The sequence below is a fragment of the Pangasianodon hypophthalmus genome, chromosome 18, assembly GCF_027358585.1.
Source record: "Pangasianodon hypophthalmus isolate fPanHyp1 chromosome 18, fPanHyp1.pri, whole genome shotgun sequence".
Lineage (NCBI taxonomy): Eukaryota > Metazoa > Chordata > Actinopteri > Siluriformes > Pangasiidae > Pangasianodon > Pangasianodon hypophthalmus.
Window position 1 is genome coordinate 6,368,962 of NC_069727.1, and position 22,311 is coordinate 6,391,272.

Below are 22,311 nucleotides of genomic sequence, written 5' to 3' on the forward strand. Positions count from 1 at the left end.
AAGTTTACAACTGAGGATTTTGCACACAGGCTATATAATTAACAAGTTGAAATTTTGTATGAAAAATTGCATAATAAACTAAAGATTATACTCCAGAGCTTTAAATACAAATGTTGCTGTCAGGTTTGTGGCCTTTTATGTATTGTTAGAAGACTATAGCGTGGGGCTGCACCTCCATTGTTGCTAAATATTCTATAATTAATGTAGATTGCTAACTTCTAGACAGTTTCCGAACTGCTGTGTAACCTGCAGGCATAATTACTGAATTTGTCCCAAGCTGTGTCTATGCTATTCACATTATCTTTTTATTTTAATCCCAGGAACTATTTTTTGGGTAACAGACACCACATCTTTCATCCACTGTTAAATAAAAAATGCAAAAAACTTGAAGATGGTGGTAACGGATTTGAAAATTAGATCTATGAACAGTTTTGGCTGTCAAGATATAATGTTTCATTTGGTTGGTTATGCCATTTTAAAATAATTTGAAACTCTGCATAACATCTTTATTAGGAATATTCTTAAACTGATTTTACATCCTGCCTAAACAGACTCGGCGAATATGTGGCAAATACAGTAGAAAGTTAAAAAGGCATTTATGTAGGCTAACCTATGATTTCAATGGAGATAACCAAGGAGATAAGATTTTACCGAGAAAAGATCTCAAAGGGAGAAGTGGAGAGCCGTCACCTCCTGCAACAAAGCTGGTCAAGAACCGAGATAGAAAACTAAATTTGTCGGATTATATTTTTCAGCTGATAGCTAGCTAACCATTACATTAGAGCTAACATCTGTCTATTAACTAACCAGCTTGTACCATTTTTCGTAAGGAATAAAATATATAGTGTGTGCTGTTATAGGAAAACAATCAGTGAGTTGATGTGATGTGTTGATCTTTTACCACAGCAATTTGCCAACGATGTTTATTTATTAACGAATGACACATACAGTTACATTTATTGATGGGGAATGTCCACAAAACAAGTTAATTTCTGTTATTACTTATATCATAGCACTTATAAACTGTCATTCCCTCACCATCCTCTCTTTATCACTTTCTTGTTAAAAACTAAAAAAGTGCAGCCTGTCATGTTACCAAGAAACCAAGAAGCACAACATCCTCTGTCCTGAAGACTTTCACGAGGTGGAAAACAAAGTTACAGCTTTACCTCTAACAGTTATAAAGTACTGACACTGGAGACTCCTTCCAAAAATGATAAATAAATGTCTCCTCACAGAAAACTCGACCATATCAACAGTTACACACATTTAAAAATCTGTTTACGTAGCGCTAACCATACAAGCCCCTGTGCAAGTTGTTACTATAGAAACGTCAAAGTATTATAAGCGCAATAATATAAATCTTGCAGTCCTCAGAGCTGCTGTTACAGAAAATGAATCAACAACTTCTGAACAAGTTGTGTGTGCATCAGGACTAAAAAGATTTCTCTAAAACTTTCAAATTTTCACACCATCAGGGCATCTGATGTGCTTTAAAACTAGTCAGTTTTCATAGAATCTGAATATAAATGCATAAGTAATGTAATTTTCTTCAAATATGCTTGCTATTTCTTTGCATCACCTTGTAATCCCTTTAAATATAGATGGTATTTTTTATTCTTTGGCTCTCAGTTGAAACTGCTTTACAGGACGGTTTGCCTATTAAATACACCATCTAACAGGAATGCAGTGGGTTTTTTTTTTTTTTTTTTTTTGGTCAAGGGCACTTAGACAGCTGGAACAGTCCAGATTTTAATGCACGTAATCGCTCTTCCTCCCCCTCTACCTCTCCCTCTCCCTCAGCATGCATATTTCCTGCATAAAGCATGAATGGCAAGTTAGAAAAGTGGAAAGTTGCTCCATTACTAATTACAGTTATCGTTTGACTTTGTTAAGCCAGGATCAGTGTAAGTGTCTCTCAAACACAGCTGGCTGCCTGCAGTCTGTTCCCACAGTATGCTCTACAATTAACCCACAGATCACTTTTTTCATTTCTAACTTAAAGGAAGACATAAAAGCTTCATGAACATCTGCTAGCACTGAACATCTGCATCCACATGGTTATGTAAGAAAAAAAGGGGGGGAAAAAAATCCAACCCACTCTAATGTTAGAATTGTTAAACTGGTAAAAAAAAATGTAAAAATGGTTACATGGGAGTTATTTTGGAAAACTTCATAAACAGCCCAGGGTTTTATGTACAGGATGTACACTCGAACTCAAGTGCTCGTTTCCTAACACAACCTTGGTACAAGAAAGCACTTGAGAACACAAGCAGATGAGAATGCTTTCTCAGACCTCAGAATCAGTGTACTGCTCACACTACATGACATTTATCACATCCTATCTGTTGTTTTGTGGCTGTAGAGGTGTTCAGATTACACGAGCAATCGCAGATGATGTGCACTCACTACATGATCTTTCTCCTGGAGGGATCCATGCAAAAGCAAATCCCCAAATCCTGCTTTCTCATGAAAATAAATGCAAGAGCTGTCTGTCATGTAACTTTGTGACTATAGCTATGGTGGTTGTTTCTGCACTATTTTGTAAGGAAAAAAGGACTGTCTGTTCTGCAGAGAGAACTGGAGGTACACTGCAAAGAAACACAGCTATTTTTATACTTTATTCTGCCAGAAATCTTGTGTTTGTTTTTATTTTTGCTGTTCCTAACAACAAATTGATTTGACATGCCAAATAAGTTCTTATAGAAGCATTCTATAATATAATGTGATTATATTTTGTCCTTGCACTCTCGCACAAATAGATGGATGATAAAGTGGATATAGGAGTCTGCCACGCATGACAGCAAAGAATTTGATTTCCTCTTCGACTCTCATCAGCCATTTCTCATCATTAGCTGTTGGAGAGGTTTTCACACTGCAAGATTCATCACTGAGAATATAAAGCATGCTTGGAGATATTGGAGCTTCCACAACCGTGGTTGCCATGAGAGCATGCGGTGAGTTGGCACCGAGCCCTAAAATTATCTGCGACAAAGAAATCAGATTTGAACTTTTGTAGTGTGTGCTCGGCTTAAGGTGAAGATCAAAACAACCATTGTGGTAGATTCTGAGCAAGGTTGTCTCAATCTGGTTCCAATCAAACTCGGTTCAAGTCCAATAAGAAAGTGATCTGACCTTGAATCGACCCAACGGCAGGAAGCGAAAGAAACATGCTTAGTATTTTGTTGCAGACTGCCAGGCACAATTAACCTGTGATGTGCAAACTGAGCCTTAATTGCTTTGTTTTTGTGTAGCTGCATATTCAAATCCACAAGAGATGTTAAAACATGTTTGATTATATTGATCTAAAAAGTCTTCATGCATGCTCTGGTGTGTGTGCATGACAAAAAAAATACACAGCAAACTAGACCCAACAAAATCATGCCTTTATGTTTAATCACCAGTTATAACAGTAAATGTTTTTTATGAAGTAAAGCACTAATGTATTACACAACTACAACAACTAAACGTTTACTCGGATAAAGACTCAATAAAGTGCATCACTCCCAGGTGCACTGTAATCTCCTACAGCAGTGCGTGCACACACACACACACACACACACACTCACAATTAGAATGTGAGCAAAATGTCTATTTTACCAGTTTTCCCTTTCTCTAACTCTCTTCCTTATCTCTTCCTTATCTGAGAGCAAATCTCCTCAACTGTTGCTGAGTTCGTGTGAGATGAGATAAAACGCAGCAGTTAAACACACTCTCATGAGTATTTTAACATGTATGCATATGCACACACACACCATAGTGCTTTGAAGGCATTTCTCTTGGGCATGAAGCACTTACATTAGTAATGTGGTTTTATAACACTGTCAACACACATCAATTTATCCTCCAAAATGTAGGGATGCACACGCACACGCACACACACACACAGTGATTAAGCTAAAACTATATTAGGTTATATAATATTCCACATGTATTATGTAAGGAATAAAACACTTGAGTGAATGCTGTAACAGGAAAATAATCAACAACGAGGGGTCACGCAGGCCGACACAAAGTGGAGTTACTGTTACCACCCTGAAGTTGATTATTTTCCAACAACAAGTCCAACAGTGTTTTATTCTTCCTATAAAACAGCAATTTGCCAACTACTGCAGGTTTTTATGTATTAAAGAAAGGCACATCATACTGTTTATAGTTACATTTAATGTTGCGATACAAAATATTAGTCAACCAAATTATTTGTTCCTTTAACGGCATTACTTTAACAATCCACGGTAGAGTCTGCTGGAAAATAGACTTGACCCTAGAGGACAGATCAGGTAATTACAAATTCCATAAATTCCCAAGCTAGAGCTTTTACAACAACCAGACCAGATTGTTGTTACTACAGCAGCAGGAGCTGTTCATACTGTAATTAATGTGGGGTAGAAATATAAAATACTGTCAAGATTTTCCTAATGCATCAGAAAGAACGGAAAAGGAAGGCTTGCTGCATAGCGGGAACATTTCGAACAAAAGAACAACAATGCTTTTAAAGAGTAGGTCCTAATGTAGTTAATCATATGTTAAATATTTTATGCAGTGAACATCTGTGATGTTACCTGATACGACACAGATCAACATACTGACCAAGCATCAGAGTGCTGTAGATAAATGCTTTACACAATAAATATTTGTAACGCATCAGGCTGCTGTTGGTTAGAAGCACAACTGACTCAATTTTACTGGCCACTAATGTGAAGTGTCGATTTACGTGTAAATATCTCTCTGTAGACATGCGAGCGTGTTTGTGTTGAACAGACGAGGCATTTTGTAGATCAGAAAAGCCATGCCCCTACATAATAGTGACATTACAGGGAGATGATATAGGTCCATTTCTAACTTTTTTTTGGGAGATGTGGTGGTAAAGGAACATTTATTTACATTAAAACTCAGACAAATTAATGTTTCAGATGATATTTTTTAGACGGTTGTGGCTTCTGTCCTTTTGTGTAATTTGTACTTTCAGTGGATAATCTGTGCTTAATCTACAACCATGATTATATTTCACATGCATTGTTAGTGCTGTTGCACTTGATTCCACACAAATCCAAAATTAATCCACCTACAGACATTTGTTATCAGATGTGGATGCCAAAAAAAGAAACTGTATATTGATGTCTTTTTATCTTTATCAGACAGGCAGGATTAGCCCTGCTAGCACATACGAGTCGCCCCTGAGTATCAGCCAGTACTGACACTGGTGTAGTTTATCAAAAGGATGAAGTGAGATTGGTGTAACCCTAAATAGATTTCATGGATCTGATCACTTCTAAAAATGTTTCCTCTAAGGTCAAAAGGCAGGATTTGACATGAGAGTGTATGGTCCTTCTCTTTTATGGACTGTATGCTGTATAATAATGGACTGCTAAATTTGTGCCAAAACACTCTTGAAACTGAACTCATGACTCATGTGTCATTAACCTCCTACACACACACACACACACACACTCACACACACACACTCACACACACACACAGAGATTCACATCATCCTGATACAATCAGTGTTGCCAACATTGCTGCTAGACTTTTTAGCCCACTGTAGCAACTTTATGTCAAACAGCCTAATGACAAATCTAGTGACTTTTTGAGCAGACATTAGCAAAAGTCCTGCACTCCATATGGTCCACCAAATCATACCACAGCTGCTTGATATACGAGCTGAGACAGCAGGTTCGCTCGACTCACCATTAGTGTGTAAAGCCTGACTTGAGTTGTCATGACCATTTACATTTACATTTATGGCATTTGGCAGACATCCTTAACCAGAGCGACTACAGAAGTGCTTTGAAGTCTCTATCAATAAAAACATCCTCATACTGGTTCACTAAGTCAGGGACTAAGAGTATTATCAGTCTAAAAAACCCATGTTGGGGAGGTTAGAAAAACACACAAGAATTTTTTTTAATAACAAAGTGCTAACTGAAGAACTCCATGAAGAGGTAGGCCTTTAGTCATGTTTTCAAAACAGCCAGTGACTCAGCTGTTCAGACATCTGGGGGAGGTTCATTCCAACACCTTGATGCATGCCTTCCTTGTACCCTGAGAGATGGACCAATGACCAACCACTGATTACCATTTTTCCTAATAACCAATCACTGATCACCATCATTCCCAACAACCAATCACTGAACACCATCATTCCTAACAACCAATCACCGATCACCATCATTCCCAACATCCAACCTCTGATCACCATCGTTCCCAAACTTCCAATCACTGATCACCATCATTCCCAACATCTTCCCAACACCAACACTCTAAACATACTAGCACTGTGTCTCATATCACAAACTTGTGTACTATTCTAGACCTTTATTGAGTATTAACACTTAATAGTATTACAGTTTGAATTTTAAAGAAAACCTCTCAAGCCTTCAAACAGCCTTTTTAGCTCTGACCAGCTCAATCACAAGGAAAGCAAAAGGTTTTGAGAGAAACAGAGCTCCTCAACACTAAACATTGTGAAATCGCTAAACATTTTACAGTTCAACTAGCAAACTTGATGGACAGGAATGTTTTGGCTCAGACGTCCCTTTCAATCCTCCAGATATACATAAGATACATAGGCGAGCGTGTGAACAACAGCGCTCGTGCTGCCGCTGCTTCTTCACATGCACGTAAAGTCACGCATCAAGTATAAACCAGACCCCTCTGCTTCACGTCGGGCCATATCACACCACCCTCCCCATGTGGATTTTCCTACAACACTCCTGTTGGTGTATTTTCCTGATGTATCGCTGGACGCTGGATGCGACAGCAGGAAGAGATGCGTCCCTTCAAACACATCTTGACTTTCTGTAAAGCTGTGTCAAGCAATCTAAGTTCACTCTTTTCACTAGACTGGTAAATCTGTGCAAGGAGTACATGTTACAGACATAAATGTTCAAATGTTACAGTAGTCCTAAATTTTAAATCTGAGATAAATAAAATATAGAGTGGTCAAGACTAGCAGTCGCAGAAAATTCGTAATGTCCATTTAGGGGTTGTTTGCCCAAAAAGTTTGGGAACCTCTCTTAACATTTTGTAAATACATAATCAGTTAGTTTGTGTTGAGTAAAGACGACTTCATTTGATAAGAAACAAGTCATAATTTATTATTTTTTATTCTGATACAACGCTATTCTATTATAAGTGACGTCAGAACACTCTCCTGTAACAGGTTTTGATAAGCAAATTATGCATAGAGATCTTTTTGAGCATGCATTAGCTACTTTCCCTTAAAAAAAGTTGCAAACACTGTTTTTGAGGTCTCCTTCAGTACAGACTACAGACATTAGTCAGTATCTGGACGCAATCTGCAACTTTTTTTAGTGCATCACCTATGAGGAACGCAGTGTTAGTGGTTAGAAGCGCGTGGGCAGCTAGAACTTAGAAAACAAATCCTACATTTCTATGTGCATTTATATAAATTAGCAGCTTACTCGCACAGTGATGTAGACAGATCCCTGCACGTTTAAGTGCTTATTAACATCTCACTGCAGCACAGAGAAACTGGGCACGCGCGTGTTTTGCTTTAATTAAAAAATAATAATAATAATAATAATAATAAAAAAAGGCAACATAAAGACACAGACTTGGTGTGTTTGAAATGCACGTCACTCCCACTCACCTTACTGCAGTCTTCCTAAAAATAAAAAATAAAAAACCAGACCAGGCTTTCTGTTTCCCAGCTGTGAGGAGGACTGCGAGGATAACTTGGTGAGTTAGTTTTTAACTCTTTCTCTCTTTGAGCTCTGATGGAACTCCCTGCCTCATGTCCCACACGCGCGCGCGCACACAAACAAACAAACAAACAAACAAAAGCTTGATTAGTCGATGGTGAAAGCTAAAAACAAACCCTTGTAAACTTGTAACTCAACTGGTGTCCATTTTTTTCTTCTCGCACAACAAGAGCGGAAACAGAGGAGGTTGGAAAAGATGGAAAGAGGCGGTCACTATCCACAGAAGGGAGGAGAGAAAGGAGAAATCCAGTCACATCCGGGCACTTCCGGTCGCGTGAGCCATCCGTCCAGAACACGGAGCTAGCACCCTGTTGCTAATGGCAGAGGTTTGGGCTAAGAGTTTGTGTGACTGAAAATTGACTGCGAAAGAAGGAAAGTGAGAAGTTTAGACACAAAATTGAGGTAAAAGTGATCAGGAAAATGAGCTGAGAGCAGATATCCCAAGTTCTAATAAATCATGAAAGAAGAGAAGCTATAATCAGGACAGTTAAAAAGATAATGAGTTGAGGGAATGTGAGGCAGTAAAGTCCTCCTAAGAATTATTAATTTAATTTTTTTTTTTAAAATCCTATAAGTCTTACAGAAAGGCTGAGGAAAAGGCTAGCGTATGTGAGAGCATATAGAGAGCATGGCCATGGGGTGGCACAGGATGGCAGCTGCCACCCTGGAAATAAAGCCTAGGCTGTGATTGAAATGTCGTATACAGCATATATTCATATTCATAATCATGTCTTCACAATTCATTTAAATTAAGTAGGAATAACTCACTGGGGGACGGTGGCATGGTGTGATGCTTTGCCTTGCGTCAGGCCACCATGTTACCACCATGATTATTTTCCAATAACAGCACACCCGAAACTGTCGGTTATTACAATTTTACACTGATTCACATGTCATACTTTTAAATGTTACTAGTTACTTTTAACAATGTGGAACATCTGTTAGACAAGTTAGTTCCTCTTATCACTCAGATTATAGCAACGATAAACAGTTGTTTCATCACTTCTCGTTTTCTATCTTCTTGAAGTTAATAAGACAAGAAAAAAATACAAAAAGTTAGTCATATTATTGAGGAAAAAAAGGACAAAATCATCCGTCCTGAAAACTTAACCATAGTAAAACATTTTCTGACACTGGAGACTCCTTCCATAAATGTAAAATAATTTTCTCTTTACAGAAAACTTCACCAAATCATAGATTACATGTTGTTAAATAACAACAGATCTGTTTATTGAACACAAAGAAAAATACATAAATATTTTTCATTTCTCATCTACAAATGACTGGATGAGATCTTGAACCTGGGTGCTGCTGTTGCATTTATGGCAGATTTCATTTTTGTTTTTGTTTTGTTATTTTTTTAAACGAAGTTTGGGATGCAGTGCACCACAAAGACAGCTCTGTCATCATATTTGGAAATTCAGGCTGAGCAGTACGTCATACTCATATATATTCATGATTACATAGTGTGTGTTCCATAGTGCTTTTGGGAGGGGTTTATTAGGAGTAGTATGCATAGTATATCATTAAACAAAAATCGGTATGACATTAAACCCCAAATTTGACCACAAAGAAATAAGCCCCGACCCCCAGAACAGTCTGATGTCAGAGTGCAGCATTCATGTCTGGCTAACTCCCAAATAAAATACCCTAATAACAGAATATTACTTTTGTTTAAACTCAAAATGACCAAAATACATTATGATACATTTTAAAAATTATGACATTCATTAGCGTTGCTCTTTATATATATTAAACCCATTGTTAGTCATAATAAAATACAGAATTTCTCCCAAACATAGTGCTCGAGTGTTCAGAAATTCATCTCACAAGTGCTTCGTTTTGAAAGTGTATAAATTATTGCAATCAATTTAATTCAGAAAAATTAAACATTCTTACAGACAGTAGTTGCTTCAAGGATGCTTCCATTCTGGTGTTAGTTTGACATGAAAGCTAGCAAAACAACTCCGGTTAAACAATAAAATACTGTTATAAACAAAATATACACATGGCTGTTTGTTCTTGCATCAGTTAGCACATCTTCAACAATCACACATAGGATTTAAAATCTAAATCCATTTCTTTCTAAATCCATTCTTCTGTCTTAAAAGACAATCAACAAAAATATAATCAGGCAATACTCCTAAAAAATCTCTGCATTTCTCTTCTGTATTAGTAACTATAATAAAAATATAATAATAAAAAGAAGCTAACGCAGCATTTAAGGTTTACATATGCATATTATCATAGTGCAGTTAGCATAATACTGTTTATAAGACAAATTTCTTTAAATTTGTCTCTCTTTGTGCATGTGTGTGTGTGTGTGTGTGTATATATATATATATATATATATATATATATATATATATATATATGTATGTATATATATATATATATATATATATATATATATATATATATATATGTATATATATATATATACATACACACACACACACACAGTATACTGTATATACATTGCGCAATTGCCCAAGAATATTTTAAATTACTTCACACTTGCGGGCACAAGCAAATATGGTCCAGTAGAAATACATATTTCTGTAGATCCAAAAGTAGTTTCATGTAGTTTATGGAAGACGTTTCCTTAATTTCCTGTGTCCAGTGAACATTGTCCACCTCCTTCCTTATTCTACACAGAAAAGGTTTGTGTGTGTGTGTGTTTTAAGCCCAATGCAGGCTGAAGCCCTTAGACAGCATGGCTGCCTCCAGGTCGCTGTCCTCCTCTCTCTCCTTCAGTCTCTTCTCCTCTAGGAGAGCCACTAGAGCATCCCTCTGCTCTACAACGTCCAGCATCTCGCCCAGGATTCGCCTCTCCTCTGCCAGTTCCTCCTCATCCTTCAGATGGTCTGAGAGAGAGAGACAGAGAGACAGAAACGTACCTGGTTTAACTCTGCAAACATGAGCATTGGGTGTCATTAATCAAGCTGATGGTTCAAAAATGCAATTAGTTCAGAAAAAAAGTTGGTATCCTACGCAAGCTCCTGAGTTTGTATAAAATTACATATGAGGAGACTGACCTCGATTGATTGGCTTCAAATAGTATCATTGTCATGAGTTTTTTTTTTTTTTTTTTAATATAGATTACAGATTTATATACGGATTACACTGTCAAGTTTAAACTGCTTATTTATTTCAGTTGCACTCACAAATTTAGTGACAATTTGGTGAAACGCAAACCATTTCATATCAATGACTTGAAAGAAAGCAAAATAGAGCATTAAAAACCCTTGAACTGGGTAGATTAGAGGGAAAAATTGCAGGTGTTTTATCCATCTGCTCCCTTGTGGCCATTTAAATATGTAATTTGACTTCTAACAGAACTTTTTTAACCAAATTATTTTGTTTTATTTGGCTCTGACAACTGAAAAGGTTCATGCCCTTTATCTAAGGTTGTCTGTATATTTTTCTGTGTGTGTGTGTGTGTGTGTGTGTGTGTGTGTGTGTGTGTGAGCATGCACTGACCATCCACTGCCATACGTTCCCTCAGCTCCTGCTGCAGGTGACTCTGCCTGTCCTCCAGCTCCAGCTCTCGAGCACTGGGCACACACACACACACCCCACCAGAGGTCACAGCCTTATTTCATTTGCAGTGAAGCACAACTGGAGCAATTCAAACCTCCCTGTGGAAGCCATGCAGGACTCAAACTTTGTGTAAAATGTGGAACTGCCTACAGCACTTTTCCTCATCACAGTGTAATAAAAGATACTCACAATATCATCAGCTCAGATTCGTAGCGCACCAGTGCGTTCTTCTCCTGGACCAGTTTAAACCACTGGTGCATTAGGCTGGGGTCATCCTTCTTCCCCATTCCTGATAGGACAGCAAAGAAGGGGAGGGGTCAAAAATGAAGAGAGAAGAACATGGGAAGAACATTCTACAGCACAGATGTCCTGCTAGAATTCAGAGAGGAAAAGGTGACAAAAATATTTCCTACATTGACATCAATACCTAAGAAAGATTTGTGTCACCAAACTGTTAGCTTGTTAGTGGGGGTTTAATACAGAGAAGCATGCAAGGAGGCATGGATTTACACACACACACACACACACAGAGTACTTCCTGTGTATATTAGGCTCAGTCGAATATCTTTCCCATTGCAGTGATTTATAAAACCAGATCATTCAGTTGCACCATGCACATGCAGTATGGCAAGGAAAAAACAAAGAAGAAAGAAAAAGAAACAACGAGATGAAGAAGGAAGAGAATGAGACGCACTTAGCTGGCGAAGCGGGGGCTCGTGGACTACGTAAAGGAAAAAGACCGTACAGACGTAAACAGAGTGGTCATGCTCCGTGCCTTTGGCTCTAGCTAAGCACAACAATCAACCAAGAAATAGAGGGAAGAGGAAGAAAAGAAGTCTTTAGTAGAAGTAGAGGATAAACATCCACAGTGGTTAAAAGGCTGCTGCTGTGTAAGATTTTTCTTTGTATTAAAAAAACAAGCCTGTAATATACTACTCACATTACATCATCATATGTCCTCATACCTCTACCTTAGTGAGCTAGCTAGTTCTGTTTTAGCTAATGAGAGGTAATTAGCTAAAACTGAGACTGTAGATTGCAAATAGGATCCGATGATGATCATACAATATGCAAGCCTGATATCAAACTGTGCAAAGAACACAGATCATGTCAGAAAAATACACACACCAGAAGCAACCAAATATAAAACTTCGATAACAGTGTTTTTTCTAGCTAGCTAATATTAGCCAGCTAGCTTGCTCTGTTGACTTCTCTGATAGAGCCTTGTGCATTGTACACAAAGGTGACATAGAAAGCTATCTGGCTAACGTTGTTTGCTAAAATAGACCTTTTATGTTTTTTTTTTTTTTAATAATGGTTAAGGTAAAATTGTCAGAGTACAATACTTAATAGTAATAATAGGCTGCAGCCTAAACCGCAAACTACTGTATGTTATAAATAGTATGTCACTACATCAGTTAGACACTACACACTATTTAGTGCAGCACACCATGAATTATCTCTGAATGTGTATTCACTTGCCACTCACGGCCGTCAGCCACATCATGGTGCAGAACAGCGCAGAGCAACACACTTTATGAAATGTTATTTCGCTAACAGTTTGCATTTTTCAACAAGAGAGGCGTCCTGTCCCCCCAAATCCCCAAATCCTACATCCAGCAGCTTTAAATATGAATTGTATAAGAACTACAGGTGGTACCTGTGCCAGAGAGATTTGCCTAGAAGTAGAAAGGAGGGAGGTTTAGTTACCTTCTTGGGAACAACAAGGACAGAGGGAGATGGGTCTCCTACTGGGGGAACCAAGAAAGGGCTCAACTAGCGCCACATCAAGACAGAGAAAGAGAAAGACAGAAAAGAGACAAGAGGGACGTTTCAGGGACATCAGAGGGAGCACGTAGAAGATAAGGGGCAGAATACGATGAGGTGAAATGATTAGGAGATGAAGAGGGGCTGAGACAGCACTGACTGAACTGCTGAGGAAGCCATCATCTAATTCAGATATGAAAGTAAAATTGAACTTGGTGTACCTTTTAAGGTCACGTTGTACATTTACCTTCCTTAAAACGTTTGCATTAACCCTACGTTCACAAAAGCAATACGTGTGCAGCAATTCTATGCAATTCTCAATTCTATGCAAATCAGGTATGACACGATAAAGCATTGAATCCAAATGATTGGCTCAAATGTTTCTTTGGACCAATCCTGTGGCACACGTGGTCCGACATTTCTTCAGTTCCCCACACAACTTTAGTTCCTACCTACCATTATTTCCTATTTACAGTTTGATGCGGAAGAAAACCTTATAACCATGCTTTCATTTCATATACAACCTCTTATAAAATGTGTATAAAGACTTTAAATAGAAAAATAAAGCTTGGAAGGAAGTAGCAGAGATCGTCAATACCCCTGGTAAGTGTACATAGCTAGTAGAGTTAGCTTGCTTTGCTACTTTGCCAACAAAGCTAGTACAAAGCATTATGACGTAACATTATGACCACCTGCCTAATATTGTGTTGGTCCCCCTTTTGCTGCCAAAACAGCCCTGACCCGTCGAGGCATGGACTCCACTAGATCCCTGAAAGTGTGCTGTGGTATCTGGCACAAAGACGTTAACAGCAGATCCTTTAAGTCCTGTAAGTTGCGAGGTGGGGCCTCCATGGATCGGACTTGATGGCCAGCACACCCCACAGATGTTCGATTGGATTGAGAGTTTGGAGGCCAAGTCAACACCTTGAACTCTTTGTCATGTTCCTCGAACCATTCCTGAACAATTTTTACAGTGTGGCAGGGAGCATTATCCTGCCGAAAGAGGTCACTTCCATTAGGGAATACCGTTGCCATGAAGGGTCTGTAGGTGGTATGTGGTCTGTAGGTGGTATGTGTCAAAATAGCATCCACAAGAATGCCAGGACCCAAGGTTTCCCAGCAGAACATTGCCCAGAGCATCACACTGCCTCCGCCAGCTTGCATTCTTCCTATAGTGCATGCTGGTGCCATCTCTTCCCCAGGTAAACGATGCACACTCACCCGGCCTTCCACATGATGTAAAAGAAAATGTGATTTATCGGACCAGGCCACCTTCTTCCATTGCTCCGTGGTCCAGTTCTGATGCTTACCTGTCCATTGTAGGCACTTTTGGCAATGGACAGGGGTCAGCATGGGCACTCTGACAGGTCTGTGGATACACAGCCCCATACGCAGCAAGCTGCGATGCAGTGTGTGTTCTGACACCTTTCTATCATAGCCTGCATTAACTTTTCAGCAATTTGTGCTACAGTAGCTCTTCTGTAGCTCTTCACTCCCCACGCATATCAGCGAGCCTTGGGTGCCCATGACCCTGTCGCTAGTTCACCGGTTGTCCTTCCTTGGACCACTTTTAGCCTTGGACCCCACAAGGCCTGCCGTTTTAAAGATGCTCTGACCCAGTCATCTAGCCATCACAATTTGGCCGTTGTGAAAGTCTCTCTAATCCTGTTTCCAACACATCAACTTCAAGAACCGATTGGTCACTTGCTGCCTAATATATCTCAACCCTTGACAGGTGCTATTGTAACGAGATAATCAATATTATTCACTTCACCTGTCAGTGGTCATAATGTTATGGCTGATCGGTGTAAATCAAACAGACAATTTTCACAGTGCATTATTTAATATGTCTTTTACTAGATATATTTAAAAGCAATTACATTATGGCTACTACTGTTTTTCTGCACAGTAAAAAAAACAAAAAAAAAACACAGGACAGGCCACGCCCACCAGCAACAACATTTGCGCTTACTACATGCCCACAAGAGACACTACAAGTGACACTAATGACTTGTCACTTGCTAATATGAAAGTTGGGTAACAGTCTAAGAATGACATGATGACGAAAGATGTATTGTGTCTGCACACACACACACTTAAACAACAACATATACACACACAGACATTTGACACCACTCCAAAAATATATTTGTGAATGAAAGCTAGCAGAAGAGAGTTATTCACTGTTAGCCATTTTAGATTAGCCATTCTTTAAAGGAGAAGTAAAAAAAGCTAAGATGATGTTAAGAAATCCAAACCCACAAAGAGAATGAAGAAGAGGAAAAAGCAGGGTTCTAGTTGTATTTTGAAAGATCAACTTATACAGTTTCTCCATCACAAAACATCTGTCTGTTAGAAGGAAATCATTTGGCTTGTTAGCATTGTTAGCCTGGTTCTGATTAGGTTAAGCTACATACCACCCAGGTGTATGTCCAGAAGGTCTGAGGCACTAGAGTCCTCCCAGTAGTCTACAACAAGGACATACTAGTGAGCAAACAACCATTCGAGTCTATTCAAATGTTTTCCTGACATTTATTGTTGTAATAAATAGCAATGTTGATGTATGTTTATGAAGTTTGATGAAGAGAGATGTTCATGTGTTCCACACCCCTCCCACACACACACACATAAAATTAAGTAATATTATGAAGAGACAGAGAAAGACAGAAGACTGCTTATACCTGCTTCTCCTCTGAGAGCCTTCTCTACAGCAATGCCCTTCTCCTCCAACTGCCTCTGCTTCATTTCCACCTGCTCCAACTGCCGCTGGATTATCTATTAAAATGCATACACACTTCAATCAGAAAGATTACATACAATACTACACTGCAATACAAAGATATTGGTCAGATATTGATTCTAATTATCACAGGAAAGTCTCATTGATGTACAGGTTGCAGAGAACCTGATATGTTTTGTACATTCTTTTTATACATTAGAGTATTATTATATTTATACATTAGAGATATAATAACTTGATATGGTTACTGGATAACAGATCAGAATCTTGTCTTAATGGTAGTTTTGTTTGAAGCCAACGATAATAGTGGTAAGTAAATAATAATCTACTTTGTTTGCCAACATGCTGAGGGAAAAGGTCCATGGTTGTTCATCTGCCATGTCAATCAAACTATCTCTTTCTTAAAGTAGGTGGTTCTACTGGCAAACCATACCAGACACTGGCAAAGCTGCTCTGCATCAGGCTACAGCATGTAAATATATTAACAACCCTCAAGAGAATGTTTCTGTATTTATTTTACAAATTTATTTCCTAAATTAGATTTTAAAATGACACATTTTTTTTTTTTTTTTTTTACTGATCTGCTTTAATGGTTCTGTATGTCTGTGTTGTACCAGACCATGCACTGAAAGTACTAACTTACTAACAAATAAATAAATGGAAACAGGAAAACTGATTTGACTGGTCAAAATGAATCAAGACATCTAGATATACTCCTTTAATCAGATTTAAAACTACATACAATTGTTGCCTGATGCTGATTGCCATTTTGCCATTCAGACTTAGAATTTTGTTCCTGTTCAAACTGAAAAATGGAAAAAAACAAATTTGAGTCTGAACATAGCCAAAATATACTTGCATGCACTTCTCAAAATAAACAGGTTCTCTATTACAACAGAGTGAGCAGAATTTTGCTAGGCTCTTGGCAGTCTGCCCTACCATTAATAAACATACATTCATGTGCAGACTACCAAAAATCTCAAACACACACAGACCTGTGCACGATGCAGCCTTTTCAGCTCCTCCTGCTTGGCCTGTCTGCGTGCAGCTCTTTGTACTCTGCGGGTCAGCTTGGCGTCAAGCTCCTCCTCAGTTGCTGCTTTCTGAAAGAGTGTGGAAGATAAGCTTATACTCGAGGGGTCAGGGAACACCACCCACACCCTTACCACCTCAGTGGAACATGATGATTTTGTGGTCACCACCTTCTCAGGCCTCTGTGACTTCTTGCTGTATTTCTATTGGGTAACAGAATCAAGAGGCAGGCTGAATGCTACTTGCTTGAACGGCAGAAGTTAAAATATGGGCAGGCTGATTAAAAGGCAATGTTGGCTCTACCTTAATGGCGTACGCTCTCTTGAATGCCAATGCGTGGGGCACATAAACAGACTTGGGAGAGAAAACAGTGTAAACTTAATTAGTTGTATTAGAAACAAACAAACCTGCGCAGTACTCCCAACAGGACAGCTCATAGCGCTAGAGGCAAGCTAAGAACTAACTACAAAACACATTAAGGGAAATTATATGCCCTCCTACACTCAAAAAATGGATCATGGGTAATGGTTTTAGCTTCTGAAGGGGAAAAGGTACTGGGAATCTTTTCTGAAAGAGAAGAGGAGAAAAGGGAAAACCCTCTTTTGTATGGTTCTACACAGAACCTTTAAGGGTTCAACCTGAGACAAACTGAAGGCCACTTTAGGATGTTACTTTCTAAAAGAGTACAGGCATTTACAGTATATTTCTAAAACACAACACAAAGTACTCAATACATGAAAAGTCTAGCCTGTTCCTCTAGAAACCTAAAATCACCAACAATATCGATAATGTGCTGGAACAGTTATATTTTATACCTTCTCTCGCTCCTCCACGCCATCCTCCTCCTCTTTGATTGTCTCTTTCTGAACATCTGACCTGATAAGGTCAGACACCTCCTGACTCAGCTGAGAACACGGTCACAAGGCAGTTCAGCCCTCAGTGTAATAACATTCTCATTTTTTTCTATTCTACTCCACCAGACTGAATGTAATTATGCAAGAGAGCCAACAAATACAGGTTCATTCTGTGTAAGTTTTAGGCATTGTACCTGCTATTCTCCACCTAAAGGGCTGTAAATGAACTTTAAATTAATCGAGCAGTGGCCAGAAAGGATGGAAAGGAAGTACAAAGGTGAGATGAAGGAGTAAAGGAGAGATAGAGGAAATAGTTTTGTTCTTACCTGAGCTCTAAGTGGAGATCTGTCTAGCACAACACTGCAGCACAGGTCTGTTTCTTCAGAGAAGCTCAGGTCCTTCATTGAGCTCAGGTCTGATAAAGAGAAATGTTCACAGAACAATCACTTGCCTCTCACTGTGTATGTTTCTATTCTTTGCTCTCTCCTTATTGCCATATTCACACTTGTGAGCAACAAAGGTGACCTTTTTGTTTTTTACCTGAGGTTCTGCGAAAGCCAGGCATTCTCTTCCTGCTTTCCAGGCTGGTAGTGCTCGGCAGAGTCCTGGAATAACCTTGTATCTCCTTCCTCTTCTTCTCTTTCTTATACCCAGAGAAGACACTCTTCCACAGGGATTTGTGTTTCCCCAGCTCCTGTTGTGTTTCCCCTGACAAGTTGCCACTTTTTCGGTTCTTCCTTGGTGAGAACAGTGAGCTCCGCTTCTTCACCTTCTCCTCCTCCAATGGCTCGATCTCTGACCTCTGCTGCCAGGCCTCAGCCCCACCCACTTTCAAGGGGACTTCTGATAGTGCCCTCCTTCCCTCCAGTGCACTCTTGTCCTTCCCAGAGGTTTCGGTTGGGAGACTGGACATAGGAACTTCTGTGACGCTGGCATAGTAGGGCATAGCAGGGCAAGGATGCAATTCATCTGCATCTCCTGCATATAAGACCTCCACCTCAGCAGGAGGTAGACTCTGAGCTCTATTCAGGTGAGATTTCAGCCTATCATGCTGTACAAGGTCAGTCTGAAGAGGGACAGTGTGGGAACTCAACAAGATTTTCCTGTTTAGAATTGGATCTGAGCGATTCAAGTCAAGCTTCTGCCTTGCTACTGGAGGACTCCTAGGAAGAGGCAAAAATCGCAAATCTGGGGCTGAAACTCTTTGGGTTCCACTGGTGATGGAGGAGGAGACTACCTCTTCTGCTACTTGATCCTCTAGTTTATTCCCCTCCTTCACAGACACATTCTCAATCCTTGTTTCTGGAGGGTGTGAGCTGCCACATGATGATGTACCACCTTGGAAATGTGTATATGCACTTTGTAGGTCAGTCATAGAAGGCGTCTGTGTGCTGTGAGTGCCAGCACTCTGAGTTAGTGTACCTGAGGTTTGGTTGATTGAGTCACTCTTACAGGGAGTGTGTGAAGGCAAGTTGGAATCAGATGTTGTGTGTGTAGAGGTGTAAAATGTATCTCCAGTGCTCAAGGTCTGGGTGTTTTGATCACAGGTCACAGGCACCCCTGATTGCCCCAAACTCTTCCTGATTTCTGCACTCTTCAGCCAGAATTCCTCAATGACCCCAGATCTCTTGGCTGCTGGGTCCTCTGGTGTCAGAGGAGGGTTGGATGTGGGTGTATAGGTGTGTATAGGGTCTATGATGGATGTGTGTAGGGTTTTTGAAGCTAGCGAGGGAAGGGGCTCCATTGGCCCAGAGACACTTGATTCAGGCTTTCTGTCTGAAAGAGGTTTTACCTCAGGGTCATCAGAGTGTTCCTCACCAGACTCTGGGAAAAGTTAAAAGTGAATTTGCTGAGGTTTGGACAAACATCAGGAATCTTTTAACAAATCATAACACTGATAGAAGAATCATCAAAGTGCCACATTGCAGCCAGGAAGCAGAATAGAATGAAGCGTGGATGTGAACTCAAATAAGGACAATTAACTACTACCAGGGTTCCATCTAAGAGTGAAATGTGAAAACTGTTTTAACCCTGAAACTTCATTTGAATGGAATATAGCCATTAAAATGGCAGTTTCTTTAAGTTTCATATGATCAGTTAATGTCTTAACAACTTAATTTCTGAGCAGTCATTTCTGGATGGTAACAGTAGAGATGAGCTGAGACATACAGTAGAAAACTGTATTAATCAGTTATCGGTAGATTCTCCTTTTGGTAGAATCAGTTAGTAATGTAAAAGTCAAGGAAGCCAAAAAAAAAAATCACAATTTGAGATATGCATGAAATTCTTAAGAGCAGGTGCGAAAAATAATATTTCTAATATTACTAAACAGCAAATAAATAAATAAATAAAAAAGAAACTGTGCTGCATTATCAGGCAAGTCATACCACTAGATGCAGTGTAGGCACATGACTGATCATGCATAGCATCACCGACTGCAGAGTGATGGGTTTTAAGTGAAATTAATGAAAAACAGAACTGAAATAAAAGTAGATGTTCCATCATGATCAGGGAGCAATGCTACCTTTAATCCCACCTGCCTCCTCTTCCTTTAGCCACAACCCTAAATGCAACTCCTTTTCCCAAGGGCAGTATTCGCCCTCTATTCACACAACACACACACACACACACACACACAAACACATACACAACTGTATGAGAACCACACATCCACATACATCACCGAAGAACCAAGCAAGGAGCACACAATTCAACTGTCAAAAGTCCACACACAATTGCGAAAACATCACAACGTTAAAAAGAAACAGACAGTAACTGTATGTTAGTTAAAGCATCTCCATCGTTAAAAGCTCTCATCAGAAAACTTCACAGGTAACACGTTCTGTGAAGGCCAAATGCATAATGACTTACATAATACATTCATGTTATACTGCATTCATAAGACATTATACACATTGTTTATGCCACTGTGTTGCTGAATTCTTGATTTTGATTGGTCAAAATGTGTTGATTAACTTTCTGTAACAGCAGCTGTGACAACAGTGCTGGGTGTAATTAAAACAAATGTAACAATTAACACATTTAACAAGATTTAAAAAAGACATGTAACTGTTGCTCTTTTGCGAAGTTTTCTGTGAAGAGATGTTTATTTAACGTTCACGGAAGGATTCTCCAGTGTCAGTGCTGGGATGTGCTGTTATTGGAAAATAATCAACTTCAGAGTGATAACAGTAACTCTGCATTGCGTTATTGTTGATTATTTCCCTATAATAGCTTGCCCCCAAGTGTTTTATTACTTACTTATGAAAAGGTATTATAGTTTATAGTAATGCTTATGATGCATTTATAAATAGTTAACAATGCATTATAAGTAGTGTTTTTAAGACATTATATCTTTCTGAACTTATGGTATGATTTCCTGATATATTATGACTTGGTTTCTAAAGTATTAGTGTTATAATGTGTTATGAACACTACTTATAATACATTATATTACCAATTAACAATACATACTGTAATAAAGATATCTATAAAGTGCAAAGCATTTTCATAAAAATTATAACAATGTGTATAATGCCTTGCATACAACATGATATGAATGTGTTCTTAGTTCATATGACCTTCACAGAAAGCATTGTTTCACATTTCACATAAGAAATGTGACAAAAGAACAGAAAGAAAGTATTAAAAGAAAGTATTACAAGTTCACCAAAAAGGTGCCAAACCTCCTACCATCACTAGACTGCCCTTCATCCTCTTCTCCTTCAGAAACGTCTTCTTGTTCTTCTCCCTCCTGCTCATCCTTTTCTTTCTCTTCTTCTTTTCTTTGGTCTGTCCGACTGTTTAACTCCGTCTCTCCATCTGCCTTGGCCTGTGGCTCCACCCCCTTCCTCCAAGGCTCCTCCGCTTCTTCCTCCAGCTCTGACTCTGAACTACTGCCAAGAGAAAAAGAGGGAGAGAACATTGCAACATTACAAATGCCTGGGAAATGATAATAAGGCCAAGTTTTTGGATGTGAATGCATGTAAGACAGCTAGAATGTGTTTCGAGAATGTGTATGTGTGTGTGTGTGTCTGTGTGTGTGTATGTTTGGAATGTGATACCTGGACTGCTCCTCACTCCCTTTCTCCTGCAGGCTCAGGCTGAGGTTGTGCTGAGCTAGTGTCTCCTCAGGCACCTCCTGCAGAGGGCTGTCCTCCTCCTGCAAGCACGGCCTGTAGTTTTCCAGTGCAATGCGCTCCGGTGTTCCACACAGCCGCTTAGCCAGTCCACTCAGAGCGTCTGGAGGAGTGCTGGAGGAGACACTGTCAGGGGGAGGGACCACTTCTACTGATCCAGAGGAGGAGAGTGACAGAGGAGTGGGAGGAAGAGCAGGAGGTGCCTGTACAGAGGGACAGAGTGTGTGAGACACTAAAAGAAACACACACAAAGATTACCATAAATAGAGAGTATGTTGTGGTACGATGCAAACGACAGTGCAGGCAGACCTAAGGGATCACAACAACAGGATCTGAACCATGTTATAATGTCTAACTCTTAATAATTTTAAACTTTCAAAAAAAGTAAAAAAAAATATGTATCCACATATTATGTACATATATTGTGTATAATTTGTGTATAATGTACGTTATTGTTTGTGTTTGTGTGTGTGTATATATATATATATATATATATATATATATATATA

The 22,311-nt window shown here is 39.1% G+C and overlaps 2 protein-coding genes across 10 annotated transcripts in view; both read right to left on the bottom strand.

Annotated features, from left to right (window-relative positions):
* tspan9b (tetraspanin 9b) overlaps nucleotides 1-7,931 on the bottom strand; it is a 29,914-nt gene extending 21,983 nt beyond the window's left edge. Inside the window, exon 1 of the mRNA XM_026923666.3 lies at nucleotides 7,616-7,931. The gene's annotated coding sequence lies outside the window, so the exon portion shown is untranslated. The remainder of the gene's footprint in view (nucleotides 1-7,615) is intronic.
* Nucleotides 7,932-9,208: 1,277 nt separating this feature from the next.
* mical3b (microtubule associated monooxygenase, calponin and LIM domain containing 3b) overlaps nucleotides 9,209-22,311 on the bottom strand; it is a 36,698-nt gene continuing 23,595 nt past the window's right edge. For 2 of the 9 annotated variants that reach the window (XM_053241826.1, XM_053241828.1), the window contains 12 exons: nucleotides 21,728-22,005; nucleotides 21,357-21,559; nucleotides 20,188-20,265; nucleotides 18,204-19,487; nucleotides 17,990-18,078; nucleotides 17,113-17,163; nucleotides 16,980-17,012; nucleotides 16,773-16,880; nucleotides 15,719-15,812; nucleotides 11,460-11,559; nucleotides 11,211-11,284; nucleotides 9,209-10,594 (listed from right to left, as the gene is read on the bottom strand). In XM_053241826.1, coding sequence (XP_053097801.1) covers nucleotides 10,410-10,594; nucleotides 11,211-11,284; nucleotides 11,460-11,559; nucleotides 15,719-15,812; nucleotides 16,773-16,880; nucleotides 16,980-17,012; nucleotides 17,113-17,163; nucleotides 17,990-18,078; nucleotides 18,204-19,487; nucleotides 20,188-20,265; nucleotides 21,357-21,559; nucleotides 21,728-22,005 — 2,577 coding nt within the window. In that variant the 3' untranslated portion in view covers nucleotides 9,209-10,409. Of the gene's footprint in view, nucleotides 10,595-11,210; nucleotides 11,285-11,459; nucleotides 11,560-11,964; nucleotides 12,058-12,980; nucleotides 13,047-15,454; nucleotides 15,506-15,718; nucleotides 15,813-16,772; nucleotides 17,013-17,112; nucleotides 17,164-17,624; nucleotides 17,715-17,989; nucleotides 18,079-18,203; nucleotides 19,488-20,187; nucleotides 20,266-21,356; nucleotides 21,560-21,727; nucleotides 22,035-22,311 lie in introns of those variants that run through there. The other 7 variants (XM_026922835.3, XM_026922838.3, XM_053241827.1 and 4 more) reach the window with 6 other exon arrangements.